This window comes from Pygocentrus nattereri, chromosome 4 (genome assembly GCF_015220715.1).
Source record: "Pygocentrus nattereri isolate fPygNat1 chromosome 4, fPygNat1.pri, whole genome shotgun sequence".
NCBI classification, from domain to species: Eukaryota; Metazoa; Chordata; class Actinopteri; order Characiformes; family Serrasalmidae; genus Pygocentrus; species Pygocentrus nattereri.
Window position 1 is genome coordinate 5,610,052 of NC_051214.1, and position 18,668 is coordinate 5,628,719.

The 18,668-nt window shown below is 43.2% G+C and overlaps 1 protein-coding gene and 1 long non-coding RNA gene across 2 annotated transcripts; one reads left to right on the forward strand and one right to left on the reverse strand.

Moving 5' to 3' along the window:
• The first annotated feature begins 4,288 nt into the window (after positions 1-4,288).
• On the forward strand, positions 4,289-11,750 carry LOC108415069 (tripartite motif-containing protein 16-like). Its single transcript, XM_017688034.2, has 5 exons — positions 4,289-6,489; positions 6,801-6,896; positions 9,497-9,730; positions 9,818-10,058; positions 11,103-11,750. Exons 1-5 carry the CDS (start codon positions 5,899-5,901, stop codon positions 11,630-11,632), a joined length of 1,692 nt encoding a protein of 563 aa, XP_017543523.2. The 5' UTR covers positions 4,289-5,898; the 3' UTR covers positions 11,633-11,750.
• A 2,702-nt stretch (positions 11,751-14,452) lies between these two features.
• On the reverse strand, positions 14,453-15,897 carry LOC119263306. Its single transcript, XR_005130229.1, has 2 exons — positions 14,642-15,897; positions 14,453-14,501 (listed from the first exon to the last, which is right to left on the reverse strand). It is a non-coding gene; the product is annotated as an uncharacterized LOC119263306 (long non-coding RNA).
• Positions 15,898-18,668: the final 2,771 nt, after the last annotated feature.

Genomic DNA, 18,668 nt, shown 5'->3' on the forward strand with positions numbered 1-18,668 from the left:
ACTTAATATATACTGTCCATGTTTTAGACTATTCTCATCCTTATGTTGTGTCTGGGGAGTGGTTATTACCAATTCTGCTTCAGTTTTCTTCATTTTTAATGTAGCCATGAAGAATCCACCTTCACAAGCTACAAGTGACAAAGAAATTGAGCAGAGATCTCCACATCTCCCCAGGGATGAGTATGTTTAGCACAGTGAGGTAGGCTTCAGATGTTCTCTTGCTGTCTCGCTCTCTGACACGTAGGTATAAACTCACTGGGCCTTTTTAAGATTCTCCTAACTTACAGATTGCAGTCTATCTGTTTCTCTGCATGCCTTTTCACCCCCGTTCACCCTGTTCTTCAGTGGTCTGAACCCCCACAGAACCACCAGAGGGCATGTATTATTTAGGTGGACACAGCAGTGACTATTTGGTTTAGCATGCATTAGCTGGGACTGAGCTGGTCTTCCACCCGAGCTATTAACTCAGCTTCCTAATGTTAGCTAATCTTGCACAAACAGGTTAGTCAGCTAGTTAATTAACAACTCTAACAAATGTGCACGCTGGTTTATACTGAGCGGAACACAAATTCAACATTATTCCAGATTCAAAATGGTATTAAAAAAACTTTTAGATATAATTTTGTGAGAGCAAACATTCCTGTAAAAAAAATGAATCCCTAGTCTAGCTACCACAGCAGATAATGGCATTTGCTTACCAGATGCGTTTGCTCCGGAGGTTTCCAGAAGCTGCTCTAAACTTCCCGCATCTGCAGTGGAGCACTGGTGATGACTCGGGCCTCAGTACGGGTAGAATTTGCCTTGGTACGGGCGGAATCTGCACCTTAAAGAACATTTATGATAATAGTCCTTTAAAGAACAGAAATAGACCATCACTGTACTTTACTCACAGGCCTCATTTAGTCAGTTATCAGCTCTTGCTGGGCTCTCTGGGCCTCCATATGTTCTGGGCTATATTGCCTATTCTGTCCTGAATATAATTGACCACAGACTGAAAAGGAGACAGCTGGCTCTCCCAGACCTCTGTGACCATGTTCTGCAGACTCCAGGGTTCATTTAGAACAGCTCAAATAAAGTGAAGCCTGCAGGGTCTTGGTGTGTGTACTGATAGAGATTTTTTCAGTTGACAGGAATCCCAAATATTGGGAGAGAGAAGGGGGGAAAGGCTGTGGTTTCCAAGATGAGGTGCTCTGGCAGATAGGAAATATCAGAATCAGATCAGAATCAAGCTGTATTGGCCAGGTGTGCTACGCATACAATGAATTTGGCTTTGGTTACAGGAGCTCACAGTGCACAGTGACTGCAAATGTTCCACCTCACCTGGTCCACTTTGTTCTGATAGAAATCACTCGGTTCACCACTAACTGAAATGAGTTCTGAGTGAGATTGTCTGTATATATTGAGGGGGTTTAACTCAAATGTACTTCTTGAGGGATCTGCCCAATCAAAATCTTCCACAGGTAACCTCTCCTACTTTGCACCTAATTTCATTCCATGCAAATGAAAGTGATCTCAGAGAGCAGCTCTCTCGGTCTGTGAATGCAGGAAAATGGCAGAGGCCAGTGTTTCAGTAGGTCAGGACCAGTTCAGCTGTCCAGTCTGTCTGGGTCTGCTGAAGGATCCAGTGACGACTCCCTGTGGACACAGTTACTGTAAAGTTTGTATTAATGGCTGCTGAGATCAGGAGGATCAGACGGGGGTCTACAGCTGCCCCCAGTGCAGAGAGACCTTCACTCCAACGCCTGTTCTACGCAGAAACAACATGCTGGCTGAAGTGTTGGAGAAACTGAAGAAGACAGAACTCCAAGCTACTTCTCCTGCTCTCTGTTACGCTGTTACTCACTATCAGTCTCCTGCCTTTAAGAAGCACAAGCTGGTCGAAGCCTCCAAACAGCTACAAGAGAAGATCTGCTCTAAGCATGATGAAGTGATGAAGATCTACTGTCGTACTGACCACAGCTGCATGTGCTATTTGTGTAAGAAGTATGAACCCAAAGGTCATGATACATGTAGCCCCTGGTAAATCGGTGGCTAACTTTTTATTTCATTTCATAAAGTGACCTTGTTTTAAAATGTGTAAAATGATTTAAAAACTGTGTAAAAATGTTAAAATGCCATGTCTGATACTCAGGAGTTAAGTGATCTCATTGCTGTAAAAAGTTGTCAATCTCTGCTGTATCACTTCCTCGCTGCTGATTGGCGCTCTGGCTGCGCGGGGGGTGGGAGGAGAGGAGGTGCTTGGGGGTGTAAAGAGAGGAAGGAGGAGAGGAGAGAACGCGGCAGATCCAGGTAGAAAAAGTGACGTAAAACACGTTATATTGACGTTTCTCATCAAGTCCAGAGCCAGGTTGTCAATCAGAGAAGCCCCACAGTGGACTGTCCTGACTGAGTGTGGAAACGAGGGAAACTCTCCCTCATAAAGTGAAGCTCTGCCTGGAGTTGCTGCTGCCGTAAGCACTGAGCTCTGCTGGCATCAGCCCAGCCGGCTGGCATACATCTACATTTCATCAGCCAGCTCTTTTCTCCCAGCACCCATTTCAAGTGAAACCTCAGCTGCTTGTGGACATTTCCCCACAGTTAACTCTTCCTTGGCACAGATTCACTCATCACAACAGTGCATGAAATGCCAGGAACAAAGCTCTGATAACTTCAGCCTCACATTACATCATGTAATTCATTTCAACAACAACCAAATCCAATGTAGGGGAGCTGGAGTCCAAATAACCTACTAAATAAAGTTCCTTTATCATTAAAACATGAATGTATGCCAGAATTTGTCAAACTCTAAATCCAGTTGTAACTCCCCAGTTAATCCCAATTAAATAAATGGATTGTATGGACATCAAAACTTCTCCTGAAGATCTACCCTCCTGAAATGTAGAGTGAGTTTGACTTTCTGGTCTGACTGAAGCTTAAACAGACTAAGATAAAGAGTTTTTCAGTAACAGAGTGAACAGTAACTGATGACACTTTGAAGAAAAATGCTGCGCTGAAATCAAACACGGCTACAAACGCTCCCAGATTGGAACAGCGCACTAATAAAGGCACGTGATGAGCTTATTTCAAAAACTGGTGTTCTTCTCTCCAGGTTCTGCTCCAGAACATTTAAAGAACCTTACCTACCACGACAGAGAGTTGGCAGAAGTCTCAGATATGGCTGATTTATATTTTGGCGTCAGTGACTGAGAGCTAACGTAGTGATGTTCAAAAGTTTTGGATCCTCTGGTCAACTGATATGTTCTGTTGATTGTCTAAGTAAAAATGAGTTCACACATCGTCTACAAGTCAAGTCAAAGTTTATTTGTTACAAAGAAGCTTCACAGAAAAATCTGGGTCCGAGCTCCCATGAGCGTCGCTAATGACAACAGTGGCAAGGAAAACTCCCTGAAAGCGGCAGGAAGAAACCTGGAAAGGAACCAAGACTCAGAAGGGGAACCTGTCCTCCTGTGGTCGACACTGGAGAGCAAACAGGATTAGAATAAAATATTAGATACAAAACGGGAAAACAGGTGGAGCAATGGTTCATTAGATAGCTGGAGGTTATGCAGCAGCAGCAGGAGGGTCAGTTCATGAGGATGAGGTGCAGATCAGCCAACAGAGATGGAGCTCTGGTGACTCTGGCAGCTCTGGTGGCTCACATGTCACTCAGACGTCAATCAGGGGCTCAAATTAAGGGAGGGAGAGAGAGAGAGAGAGAAATAGATTAACAGGACAGGTCAGTTTATGGACACATATTAGTGATTTAATAGGGCAGTAACTGATATTACCAAATGCTTGTGCACACAGCTAAGCTTTGAGTCTAGTTTTAAATGCAGAAAGTTTGTCTGAGTCCTGAACAGAGGTCGGGAGATGATTCCACAATTTTGGGGCTACGTAGGAAAATGCTTGACCACTTGCTGTGGTTTTTCAACTTCTAGGAAATCTGTGCACTTCAGCACATTCTAATGCACAATTTTAGCCTGTCTTTAAGCCCAATTTGGTCAAAGCTGACAGGATTTTCATAATCGGGATGAACTTCAGATTCACTGGCTGTACTTTCCGTGCAGTGTGAGTGAAACGCTGCCCGATTAACTGCCCAGACGAGCTCCGTATATAACGACTTTGCTCCACTTGTCTGAGTTGAATTGAGAGGTTTCGATAAATATGGTGATTGTTTTGTCTCTGTTGACTGCCTGGACTTCAGCTTCAGTGGACAGTATTGCACAATGGCTGAACCTCAAACAGCTTCTACCCCAAAATAGTAATAACTGTTTATCCAGTATGGAGCTGTGCACACATGGCTGAATCTCAGAAGGCCGTTTATTAGACATGTGATGGACTTTATGGGAGCCGTCTGAGATTCAGCCAGAGTTTTGATCAGGTCATCAGAGGCTCAGCATGTTGTTGTGGATGAATCGGCTGTATTGTAGACTGACCCGTCTGCAGGGGCTGCGTTTCCCGTGCAGCGTGAGCACCCATGTTGCGTCTTGTCAGTCGGGCTGAGTTTTCGTACAGTGTGAGTTTATAAATCTCAGGCTTTGGCCGCACACGAGGGGATTTCTATCATCGTACGGTGCATGTCTGCCTTAAAAGACTGTAAAGTCCAAGAGGTGGTGAAGAAGAGGTGTTGGGTACATTCCCTCATTTTGGATAGGGCGATCATTTCCCTGGAAGAAATATTAATATTAATGCTGAAGTGGGCTAACAGGGGTCTGCTCTGTCACACAAGACTAAAATGATCTAGTACAAGCTTCATATGGTGACCGATGTCTTTTTTGTATCTGGAGAGGTTGGAGAGGTTGTGGACACTTGGAGATGCCTGAATAAGGCAGGTTCACATGCTTTGATGAGGAACTGATAACACATTATAATAACATTATAAAAGAGCTTAATAATCAGCAACTAAATCTTCATCTAACAGGTTGTGATTGTAATGAAAGTTCCGTTTGTGTTGATAATTGGTAATATTTGGATTATTGATTCTTTGCTTTGTAAACAATGTACTCAGTCACTTAGTTACAAATCATTTATAACTATTGTGAACGGTAGAAACTGAGTCACTACTTATAGTTTGTAAAGAATGATTTAGTTCTTTGAAATTTACTTGAAATATTAAGCTTTTGCTAAATTTTTATTTACCTGGAGACTAAAAATAACAAATTATCAAGTCATTGTCAGTTTATGACACATTTAATTAGAAAGCTGTAGAAGAGGCCTGAACATACAGCATTAAATGTCTTTAGAACTAGAATCAGAAGTAAAACTGGCCCATCTAAACACTTCTGTCCACTAACAGCCTCTTTCTTTACTTCTGCCTTCATTATTGTAAACACGTCTGATTCTTCGTTCCTTTGGTTCTTGTTGTGTTATTGTGTTGCTACACGGTGTCGACCAGAGGAGGATGGTTTCTTGGTTTCCCTCAAGGTTTCTTCTTCTTGCTCTTAGGGACGTTTTCTTCACTGTCGTCATGGTGACGCTCTTTTGGAACTTGGACCCAGATTTGCTGTAAAGCTGTTTTATGACAGCACTTGTGAAAAACATTACATAGATCAATATGAATTGAAGTTTCTGCCTTTATAAAAACAATAACAGTTGAGCATTTTGTTGTTATCTGTAACACATTTTCTCTGGAAAACACAGTTTAACGCTGTTCTTTACCAGAATAAAAGTGTTCAACTCAAAGTAAAGTTTATTTTTGGGAGAAGAAGCTTTTATGTTCTGTTCACTAATAACTGCACTGAGCTCTGTGTTGGAGTATCTTTAGACATTGATCTTTAGCTCTAAAGTACACCTTTAGAGTTCTGCCCAATCAAATCCTTCCTCATGTAGCCCCTCCCACTCTGCTGCTCCCTCATTCCAGAGGGAGCGAAACTGATCTCAGAGAGCTGCTCTGCCTCAGACTGTGAGAGGAGGAGGAAGATGGCCGAGGCCAGTATTTCAGTAGTTCAGGACCAGTTCAGCTGTCCAGTCTGTCTGGATCTGCTGAAGGATCCAGTGGCGACTCCCTGTGGACACAGTTTCTGTATGGTGTGTATTAATGGCTGCTGGGATCAGGAGGATCAGAGGGGGGTCTACAGCTGCCCCCAGTGCAGAGAGACCTTCACTCCAAGGCCTGTTCTACGCAGAAATAATGTTATAGCTGAAGTGGTGGAGAAACTGAAGAAGACAAAACTCCAAGCTGGTTCTCCTGCTCTCTGTTACGCTGGACCTGGAGATGTGGAGTGTGATTCCTGCACTGGGAGAAAACACAAAGCTATCAAGTCGTGTTTGTTGTGTCTGGCTTCTTACTGTGAAGCTCATCTTAAACCTCACTATCAGTCTCCTGCCTTTAAGAAGCACAAGCTGGTCGAAGCCTCCAAACAGCTACAAGAGAAGATCTGCCCTCAACATGATAAACTGATCGAGATCTACTGTCGTACTGACCAGCAGATGGTCTGTTATTTGTGTACGATGGATGAACACATGGGACACAGTACAGTAGCAGCTTCAGCAGAAAGAAAAGAGAAACAGGTGAGAATTTGAAATCTTTTAGACTCACTTTATGCTTTTTGTATTTCTAATCTAGAATTTGTTACATTTCTTAATTTTACAATTATAATAAGTGATTATGTTGTTGATAGGAAAGTGTTAAATAAACCTGACATTACTCACTGTTAAAAAAGAAAACTAGTCAAACAGGTCAGCAAACCTTTGACCAGCCAACGCCCGTCTTCAAGCACATTTCAAGCATTGTTGTGCTCACATAAACAACAAATGAGAATTTGAACTCTCCAGCTGCTGTTAATATGAACCAAAAAGTAATATAAATTCTTTCTCCTCAGAATGAGCTGAAGAAGGTGCAGAGGAAATTCCAGCAGAGACTCCAGGAGAAGGAGAAGAAGCTGCAGGAGGTGAAACAGGCTGTGAAGACTCTTAAGGTGAGTAGTGAGCAGAGATCTGCTGGAGCAGCTGATTCACAGCTCAGTCAGACTCTCCTCCAGTCAGACAGTGAGGAGTCCAGTGTTGGACATTTAGAGATCCTACACAGCCACAATGTGGACAATATTAAAATCCACCTTTCGTCTCACTGTTCATAACAAACATACACTGGAGTAAACAAGTGAAGTTACAACCACTATTTCTTTTACTTTCTCACACCAAGCTATTAGAAACAATTTGCGATTCATAAAGGTAGTTGATTAACGTACAAAAAATTACAAAAAAAAATTATAGCTCTGTGGTGTCAAAATACAGCGCCATTTCCATAACACGTGGGACACTGTGCAAAATGTAAATATAAACAAAATGTAAAAATGTACAAAACCCCCCCCTATATTTCATTTAATATGGTACCAAGACAAAATTCAAATGTTGAAACTGAGAAATTCTATTGTTTTTTGATAAATATGTGCCCATTTTGAATTTGATGCCAACACGTTCCAAAAAGTTGTGACGGGGTGTGTTTACCACTGTATTTCATCACCTCTTCTTTTAATAACACTATTTTTGCATTTGGGAACTGAGGAAACCAATTGCTATAGTTTTGAAAGTGAAATGTTGTCTTATTCTTGTTTGACACAGGATTTCCGCTGCTTAACAGTTCAGGGTCTCCTCTGTTGTATTTTTCATTTCATAATGCGCCAAATGTTTTCAGTGGGTGACAGATCTGGACTGAAAGCAGGCTGGTTTAGCTCCCAGACTCTTTAGATACAGAGCAATGCTGTTGTAATATATGCAGAATATGGTTTAACATTGTCTTGCTGAAATAATCAAGGCTTTCCTGTAAAAGATGTGGTCTTGACGGCAGCATATGTTTACAAAACCTGCATATATCATTCAGCATTAATGGTGTCTTCACAGACGTGCATGTCACCCATGCCATGTGCAGTAATGCACCCCTATACCATCATGAATACTGGCTTTGGAACTGTGCACTGATAACAAGCTGAGTGGTCTTTAACCTGGAGGACACACTGTCCATGATTTCCAAAAAGAATTTCAAATGTTAATTCGTCCAACCACAGGACACTTTTCCACTTAATTTCAGTCTATTTTAAAAGCTCAGGCCCAGAGAAGGTGGCAGCATTTCTGGATCCTGTTTATATTTGGTTGCTTCTTTGCATTTTAGACTTTAAATTGCATTTTGAGGAGTCAGTGACATACTGTTTTCACAGATGTGTGCCTGATCCCATGTAATGATTTCCACTAGAGATTCTTATCTGTTTTTAATGCAGTGCCATTCTGAGGGCCCAAAGATCATTGCCAGAAAATATTGTTTTGAGTGGTGAACCCCACCTCATCTTTACTTCTGAAAGATTCAGCGTCTTTGAAGTGCTTTTTATATACCCAATCATGGTACTGACCTGATGTCAATCAACCTTTATCAGTCTTTTGTTGCCCCCATCCCAACTTTTTTGGAACATGTTGTTAGCATCAAATTCAAAATGGGCATATTTCTTTTCAAAAAGCAATACAATTTCTCAATTTCAACATTTGATATGTTGTCTTTGTACTATTTTCAACTAAATATAGGGTTTAAATAGTTTCCACATAATTGCATTTTGGTTTTATTTACATTTTGCATAATGTCCCAACATTTTGGAAATGGGTTTGTATGACTAGTTCTTTTTTCATGAGGATTGCCGGGTGCTTTGGTTACAAATAAGGCACCAGATTGGGTGGGCAATACAATAAGTTGTAAACAGTTACATTAAGGCCCAATCCCATTTCTTCTATTTTTTACCCCATCCCTTGTTTTCGAGCATCACCTTGCCCCTTAGAACTGAGTTGCAACAAGCAGTGGTTAAAATCTTTCTCTATGAAATGGGACCATCAAATAAAAAAGATCATTACTTCATTAACAGCCACTAGCGCTGCTCTGTAGGCATCCCTGCCAGTCTGCAGTGACAGCAGAGGAGGGTAAATTCTTACTGCTGGGCTTTAGTTTATTTGGGGCATCATATGCTTCCAAGGAGGGGCATTTATTTATTTATTATCACCCACCCCTAATTCTTCAGTGATCTGAACCTGAAGTCAGATATTCGACCAGCTTCTTGTTTGAATTTTCCTGTTCCACCTTAAATGGAGCAGCAGTTACATTCTGGCACTTCAGGCATCAGAACTGCTGGACTTTTTAAGGTAGAATGGTAAATTTAGCCAGCTAGCTACCAAGACATACTATTAGCAATACTAGATAATAGAACATACTATTAGCAAGTGTTATGCATGTTATGAAGAAAACACACTAATACATTGAAACAACCTTAAACTAAGATACAAGGGTTATTGGAATTTTTAACAGAGAAAATTTGGTTACTTTGATTAATGCACAGCCATCTTGCTGTTGTTGTTTTTTTTTCTCATAACACTCTGTTTGGAGGGCCATGTAGCCCTAACACTTTGCCCTACCCCTATATCTCAACAAAAATTGTGACTCCCAATTGTGGTAGGGGCAAGGGGTGAAAGGGAATTGGTCCTAAGAGAGTGAATGATAGCTGGTGTGTAAATGGAGCTCCATCTTGTGTGTGTGTTGTAACAGAGCTCTGCACAGGCAGCAGTGGAGGACAGTGAGAGGATCTTTACTGAGCTGATCCGCTCCATTGAGAAAAAGCGCTCTGAGGTAACAAAGCTGATCAGAGCTCAGGAGAAGGCTGAACTGATTGGAGCTGAAAAACCTCTGAAGCAACTGGAGCAGGAGATTGCTGATCTAAAGAGGAGAGACACTGAGCTGGAGCAGCTTTCACACACAGAGGATCACATCCAGTTCCTCCAGGTAAGCCTCACTGTCTGATCTGTTCATCTTGTTTATTATTTCTAGAATAGCTCCATTTATCTCACTGCATTGTGTTTCTCTCTGTAGAGCTTCCAGTCTCTCTGTGTCTCTTCTGGATCTGAGGACTCCTCCAGCATCACTGTCCATCAACATCTCTCATTTGGTGGACTGAGGAAATCTCTCTCTGATCTGAAAGAGAGACTAGAGGAATTCTGCAAGCAGGAATTCAGGAAAATCTCTCTGTACAGTGAAAGGAGCTCTGCTGATGAAGACCATGAGAGTGAATCTTTACCTGCACAGAGTCTTTACAGGCGCAGAGACAGTATGGGTGAGTTATGAGAGTTTTTGATCTTATTGCTACTCTCTACTTATGACACAAATGATGCACTATAATGATCTAATATTCATATATCTTGTTTAAGCCTATAGAATTCAAATGTTTTTACTTTCCGTCCTGTACTGTTCTTCATATTTTAAAAAAATAATAGAGGCTCGAAAATGGGTACACACACATCCTTGTGTTCTCACTAAATTAAGATTAAGTGACCCTTACTAGTCCTGCAACAGGGAAATTTCAATTCCGCATTTAACCCATCCTCGCAGTGAAACACCACATACACACTAGAGAACACATACACTAGGGGGCAGTGAGCACATTTGCCTAGAGCAGTGCACAGCCCGATCCACGGCAGCAGGGGTGCAGTTGGGGGTTAAGTGCCTTGCTCAGGGGCACCTTAGTCACATTCTGTTGGCTCAGGGGAACTTACCTAACCTCCAGTCCACAACTGCCCCAAATAATAAAAATAGGAACACCTAATTTATTTTATTATTTATATCATATTTTTTTAAATATATAATTGCTTAATGCACTTATTAAGATTGTAAAACATTTCTACCAAAGCAAGTGTCATTAAGGCACAGATCCTCTGAGTCTCTGGAACTGTGCTGTACTGACTGTACTGAAGATTTTCCCTCACAGGTCAAAAATGTGATGTTTGCTTTGATTAAGAGCAGAACCATAAAATAGCTCATGACTCGTAGAGTGCCAGGCACAGTCTAACATAATTTGGATTTTGGCTAATAATTGAGAGAAAAATAAAACTCCACAGAATTACCAGCTGATATGATGGTTTTACACTATATTAGAAGACATTTTCTGCAGTGTATGTAGAACACACACACATGCATACACACAACATACACAAAAACAAATGCACAAACAAAAATAGTACATTTTTTATTTCTGTTTAATTAAATGCATAATATGTGAATATATTATTACTCAGTGTTGATTACAAAGTGTTAAAAATAAGACATTAAAGAAAACATGGAAGGAAAGAAATTGAATACTTTCTTTTCTTTTTTTTGTTAGATTTCCGTCGTCTGACTCTGGATCCCAACACAGTGAATCAGTACCTCAGACTGTCTGAGGAGAACAGAGTGGTGACATATATTCGGACATTGCAGTGTTACTCTGATCATCCAGAGAGATTTGACTACTGGCGGCAGGTGTTGAGTAAGGAGAGTGTGAGTGGACGCTGTTACTGGGAGGTTGAGTGGAGTGGTAAGGTATATGTGCTGTACATCTCAGTCTCATATAAAGGGATTTGCAGGAAAGGACGACGTAATGAGAGCAAGTTTGGACACAACAGTCAGTCCTGGAGTTTGTGTTGTTATCCTTCCTCTCTCTCTTTCTATCACAACAACATTCAGACTGAGATCTCAGCCTCATCCTCCTCCAGAATAGGAGTGTATGTGGATCACAGTGCAGGAACTCTGTCCTTCTACAGCGTCTCTGACACACTGACCCTCCTACACACAGTCCACACCACATTCACTCAGCCGCTCTATGCTGGATTCTGGGTGTGTCCTGGAACTGTAAGGCTGTGTGATCCACAATGATGTGTATTTTGTACACCATGGTTACTTCATTGGAAGAGTGGGGTTGATTATTCAATTACACTTTGAAGGAAAGACCTGAAGGAAATAAAGAAGATTTCTGTGTTTACACATTTTTAAACATTGTGTTTTTGTTAGCTTTTCTTTAACAAGCCATATTGTTGCTTTACTACTCAGACCAGAAATAAAATTTAAAAATTATGAATGTAATGTAAAAATATCAGCTTTTTGATCTGATATCCAGCTCTGCGTTTTCTGTCTTTGATAAGATAATCTGTCTTTAGTCGTCTAAATAAATGCATGTGATTGAAAAAACTGTAAGACAGGACTACTACAGAAGTGCTGGTTAACATGTCATTGAAACCATTTTTTGTTACTATATGTTAATCAGTTTTGCTAGATATTTTTTTGATGGAGTTATGACATTACTGAAGTTTGAGGAAAGACCATGCCTTAACTCCTCCTTCTCAAATCGAGCTTCCTATAAATACCAGTCCTTCACTCCTCTTTCTCATGACAAATTTTCCCCACGGCCCCGGCACGTGATGACCTCACTAGCTACCCGGCTACCTCCTCTGGAGAAGTGAAGTGTCGCCATCTGCTGGATGTCCTGGTCCCACTCCCAGGCAGCTTGCCTCTGCTGCTGGCCCAGCCAACACTGTGGACATCCCCATTGCATGCCTTGCTTCTTCTGTTTTTCTCTACTCTTTCCCCCTATTTTTCCTGTGCTTTTTCTGCCCCACATTTGGCTATGCCCCTTCTTCGTCTTCTCAGCTTCTTCTTTTATTATCCCAACTACTCCCCTTTTCATCCCTCCCCACTACCTCATCATCTCAGCCCCTCCCCTCATCATCCCTGCCCATTTCCTCATCATCACAGCCCCTCCCCTCACCATCCCTTTCCATTCCCTCATCATCCCAGCCCCTTCCCTTTTCTTCATACCCATTTCCTCAGTCTCTGGTAATCTTCTGGCATTCTGTTCTTGTCCTTCTGCTTAATTTTCTCATCCTGTTCCAAGTCTCCAGTTGCAGTCACCAGTTGCAGTCAACTCAGCCATGGCCCCTCCTCACCATTTTCCCTCTACACTGCTCCTCCTGCTGCCCCGCCCAGTGATGCCCACCTCTTTAGGGTGCAGATGTCAGCCTTCCCTCATTGCTTCACCCCTGAGCTGCCTCTGGTGCTCCCTGCACTACTGATACTGGTCACACCCTCTTCTCTCACCCTCAAGTGTGCCAGTTCTCACGTCTCCAAGGCCCTTTTCCATCTACCATAATGTCATCCATCTGGCTTTCCAATCCAGGCGTCATGACACCATGACTACCTTGCCATCATTTTGGACCTCACCGTTCAATTTAGATGTGTGAGTTTCTATGTTCTATGTGAGTTTCATCGTCTGTTCTCAGCCCACGCAGCTGCCTGCCTTCAGCAGTGGAACATTTCTACGAACTGGGTCTACCTGGATCCTGTGCTCTCCTGTGAGTTCTGCTGTTGCCCATCTCATCCTTCTTCCTCCTGCACGCTTGTTACTCTGCCCTCTCCCACTTGTTGCCCTGCCGTGCCCTCTGCTCCCACTGCTGCCTATCTTCATGCAAGTTGCATGTCTGCTGTCATTGTGGCTAAGCTCTTTCCCGATCTGGATGAAGTTTGGGCTCAAATAACTACTCTGGCACCTTTCCACTCCTGTCAGCATCCCTGCCTCCATCCTGATCATTCCTTCATTTGCTAGATGGCCGGCTTTTCTCCAGGACTCACTGTCCTTCATACCACTTCCCTTTTGTGTCTCATACTCCTGTCTGCTCTTTCTGAGCCTGCTGTAATGTCTTACCACTTGGCCAAGGTAAGAATTTTGCAAGGTTTTATGATCCTTTCACTTCTCCTCCCTAGTGCCCTTATCTTATCAATTCTATCGGCATTGCCACAAATAAATACTCTGGCAAGAAATGCTTTATCATCAATTTGTCTGCCCCCCATGGCTCCTCAGAGCCATCCATCAATAGCCTCATACCAAGCTCTGATTTCTCTCTCCACTAAGCTACCTACGATAATGCTGTCTCACTCATCAAGCAGGCATGCCGTGGAGCTTGGTTTGCCAAGGCTGACATCATCTCCGCTTTTAAGATCCTCCCTCTACACCCTGATTTCTGGCATCTGTTAAAAGTTTGCTGGGAAGGCAGGTTTTACTTTGTGGTTCATCTTGCCTTTGGCTGCAAGAGCAGCCCCAATTTTTAAAAAACCCTAGCTGAAGCCTTGTTGGATCCAGATGAATATTTGCAGACTGTCCTACATATTAACATCCTCACTGACTTTTTTGTGAAAGACACCCCTTCCTACCTGCTTGCGTATCGCCTTCATACACTCTCCTCTGCATTTAACAACTTGGCCTCTCTCTCTCTCTCTCTCTCTCTCTCTCTCTCTCTCTCTCTCTCTCTCTCTCTCTCTCTCTCTCTCTCTCTCTCTCTCTCTCTCTCTCTCTCTCTCTCTCTCTCTCTCTCTCTCTCTCTCTCTCTCTCTCTCTCTCTCTCTCTCTCTCTCTCTCTCTCTCTCTCTCTCTCTCTCTCTCTCTCTCTCTCTCTCTCTCTCTCTCTCTCTCTCTCTCTCTCTCTCTCTCTCTCTCTCTCTCTCTCTCTCTCTCTCGAACACAGTGGGCCCATTTACGTCACTTGAGTTTCTTGGCATTCAGCTAGACTCTGTCTTGTTTCAGGCTTCCCTTCCATGCATTAAGCAGGAGTGCATTGTGACGGAGCTGCCCTCCGCCACAATGTACATATGTTTGAACTTTCTAGGTAATGGGGACATTTCATACTCAGAGACACAAACTGTTTGTAAATAGCATTTATTGATTGAGTGGTTATGCTGGGGAACAAGAGTAAACCTGCAGAGAAAAGAAACAAAACTTAATGGTGAATGTGAATGTTTTATTATTTGTAAATTTAGATTGATTTAGTGATGTAATGAAACATATATTATAAACTAACATTATTGAAACACTTGGGGAAGGCAACAAGTACTTACCTGTGAATAGACTCCAGAGGAAGGTAGCCGTGTTTTCAGTCAGGGAGGAAAACAGGACCCTTTGTTTGCTGCGTTTTTATAGTGAACTTTCCCGCGCAAAAACCGGAAGTGACGTCATAGCACTTCCTGTTTAGCTCTATAAAAGCCCTAGATGGACCAGAATGAGCCAGTCTTGTGAGAGAGGTAATGGAATGTGGTTGAAGCCTAAAACCCTCTCAAGTTGTGATTGAATAACTGATTATTCAAATTAAGCTGTATATATTTGTAAATATTTTTCTTTTTGGCGTTGGATAAATTGCATTTTTTTTGTTTTTGTTTGGTTTTTCACTGGGATTTAATAAACACCGATTTTTGAACCCCAAACTGGAATGTACCCACGTGTCTTTTCCGTCGGACCATCACAAGTGGTGTCAGAAGTACTACAGTTTTTCCAGGGGGCATAACATTTTCAGGCATTTCTCAGAGTATCAGGAACTGTTTCTCGTGAGATTTTGCCACTTAAAGGTGTTGTGGTATGATCCTGAGAAGTCGAGGTATGGCGGACAGCTCAGGCAAAGATTCCAGTCCCAGTGAAGTAAAGCAGAGAAAAGCAACAGCCAATGCATCAGACACATCACTGCAAGAGCTAGCTGAGATGCTTCAAGGGTTCATGGAGAGCCAAGCTGCAAGGGATGAGCGGGCGGAGCGAGAAGCCATCCGACAGGAGCAGCGATGGAAGAGCCTACAGCACCAATTCCGACAACTGCAACAGCAGGTGGACCAGCGAGGACAGCCTGAGGAGGATGCCAACGAAGGAGCCAGTGGCCAAACAGGAGAAGAGCAGGAGCAGAGAGTACCACCGGGCTTTAGGGAGCCCAAACTGTATCCCCTGACTCCAGAGGACAACATAGAGCACTTCCTGGCAACCTTTGAGCGTATTGCAAAGGTCTGCCGCTGGCACAAAGAGGATTGGGCAATTCGGCTAGTTCCGCTGCTTACCGGAAAAGCCCGAAGTGCATATGTAGCCATGGACAGTGAGCATGCTGAGGACTACGAGGAAGTCAAAGCTGCTATTCTTGCTAAGTATGAAATAACACAGGACATTTACCGCCAGAGATTTCGTGCACTAGAGGTTTATCCTGGGGAGACACCACGTGAATTGTATGTTCGCCTAAAGGAATTATTCTCAAAATGGGTCAGGCCTGAGCAGAAGTCAGTAAAGGAAATATCTGAAATGATGATCCTGGAGCAATTTCTGCGGATGGTGAACACAGAGATGGAGGTGTGGATCAAGGAGCGAAACCCCAAGACTGCAGAGGAGGCAGCGCAATTGGCCGAAATCTTCATCTCTGCCAGAAGAAGTAAAGGACCCTGCAGCTTCAGCCGAGACCAGCACTTCAGCCGTAAGTCTGTAGGGGATGATAGGGGCCTTGGTCATGCTTATAGCAGAACATACTTTCAGAGTAGACACTCTCCACCTAAATTACCTACTAGTACACCTCGAAGTGACAAGCCTATAAAAAGAACCAATAAAGAAGTTAGGTGCTTCTATTGTGGAGAATTAGGCCATACTAAACCCTACTGTCAACGTTGGACAACTAAGTCAACCCTTTTGTGTACAGTCCCCAGACCAGAACCAAAAGTTGTAGATGAACAGGTGATAGGGCCAACTATTGCAGTACTGATAAATGGTCAGCAAGAAAATGCTTTGGTGGATACAGGCAGTACTCAGACACTGCTAAGGGAAAGTTTGGTTCCTAGAGAAGACTGGAAGGAGGCTAGAGTACAGGTGAGCTGTGTACATGGGGATGAAAGAAGTTACCCCACTGCTGAGGTTTACTTAACAGTAGATGGGCAAACATTTCTAATGACAGTAGCAGTAGTAGCTCAGTTACCTTATCCTGTAGTTTTAGGCCAGGACCTTCCAGTGATTATAGACCTGCTTCCTAAAACTCAACAGTGTATGATAATGACAAGAGCACAGAGTGCAAGAGAGGCTCTAGCAGAATTACCTTTTAAAGACAGTGTGGAAGTTAACTTCAGTAAACCAACCAAACCTAAAGCTCAGAGACGCAGGGAAAAGTTCCTGAGGTCAACATTAGTAGACCAGGAAGAGCCCCTACCAAAGCCAGAGGCTCCAGTAGATCTCGTCATACCATCAAACATTTCCACATTGCAGGGTCAGGATCCAACTTTGCAACCGTGGTTTAATAAGGTGTCTGAGATTGATGGGGTAAAGCAGAAGGGCAAAGGGATAACTGAAGAAGCTTATGTCTTGAAAAAAGGAATCCTGTATCAACGCAGAGGTGAAGTTGAGTTGTTAGTTGTTCCAGCTGCCCTAAGGTTAACTGTAATGAAACTGGGCCATTCCATACCCTGGGCAGGACATTTGGGTAAACATAAAACACTAGCTCGTATTGGTGCACATTTCATATGGCCAAACATATACTCTGATGTGACTGAATTTTGTAAAACATGTCAGGAGTGCCAATTGACATCAGGCAGATTAGTCCCCACTGCACATTTGCATCCTCTTCCTATAATTGAAACTCCATTTGAGAGGATAGGAATGGACATAGTGGGCCCCCTAGAAAGGAGCAGGACAGGGAACAGGTATATTTTGGTGGTATGTGATTATGCTACACGATACCCTGAAGCTTTCCCTTTACGTACCATTAAGGCCAGGCAGATAGCAAATGCTCTAATCCATCTGTTTGCAAGGGTAGGCCTCCCTCGGGAGATTCTGACAGATCAAGGAGCAAACTTCCTATCCCGTTTATTGCAAGGTGTCTACAAACTGCTAGGCATACATGGCATTAAGACCTCCCCCTATCATCCTCAAACAGATGGCTTAGTGGAACGATTCAACCAGACCCTGAAGTCAATGCTCCGTAAATTTGTTTCACAGACCGGTACTGACTGGGACCAGTGGCTTCCCTATCTTCTCTTTGCTTACAGAGAGGTTCCCCAGGCATCTACAGGATTTTCTCCCTTCGAGTTGCTTTATGGACGACATGTGAGGGGACCATTGGATCTCCTGAGAGAGCAGTGGGAGGAACCCAAGGCGACGGGAGAGAATGTGGTAACATATGTGGTGAAGATGAGAGAGAAGCTTGAGGAGATGACTGCGCTGGCCCAGGAGCATCTGCGGAAGGCACAAAGCAGTCAGAGAGCCTGGTATGACCGGAAAGCCCGTACTCGAGAGTTCAAGCCAGGGCAGGAAGTATTGCTGCTTCTGCCAACCAGCGAAAGTAAACTCCTGGCCAAATGGCATGGACCATACAAAATCACCAGGAAAGTGGGACCAGTGACATATGAGCTTCTTATGCCTGAGCGGAGCAAGAAACACCAAAAGTTCCATGTCAACCTGCTGAAAGAGTATTGCAGAGGGACTGTAACAATGCAGCAACTCATGGTACGTGCAGTAAAAGAAGAAGAGCTGCCAGAGCAGTATTTCCCCACTCAGCCACCAGGACAGCCTGTGGATCTGTCTCACTTACCCTCAGAAAAACAAGAGCAGGTGATGAACTTCCTGGACCCGACACTCTTCACAGAAAAGCCTGGATACACCACCATGGTTCAACACAAGATTCACCTGAAGGATAATACACCAGCTCGCCAGAAGTGTTACAGGGTCCCAGAAAGACTATTACCTGTTTTACAGGAGGAGATTAATACTATGATGGAGATGGGGGTAATTGAACCCTCAGACAGTGAGTGGTGCAGCCCAATAGTGCTGGTACCTAAAAAGGATGGGACTATGAGATTTTGCATTGACTTCAGGCTGATCAATTCACTGTCAAAGTTTGACCCATACCCAATGCCACGAGTGGATGACCTGATTGAGAGACTGGGTAGGGCAAAGTACATCACTACCATTGATTTGAGCAAAGGGTATTGGCAGGTACCTTTATCACCAGACGTAAAGGAACTAACCGCTTTCAGGACACCGTATGGGATGTTTCAGTTTACAGTGATGCCGTTTGGCCTGCAGGGTGCACCAGCAACATTTCAGAGATTAATGGATAAGGTTCTGGAGGGTACATCA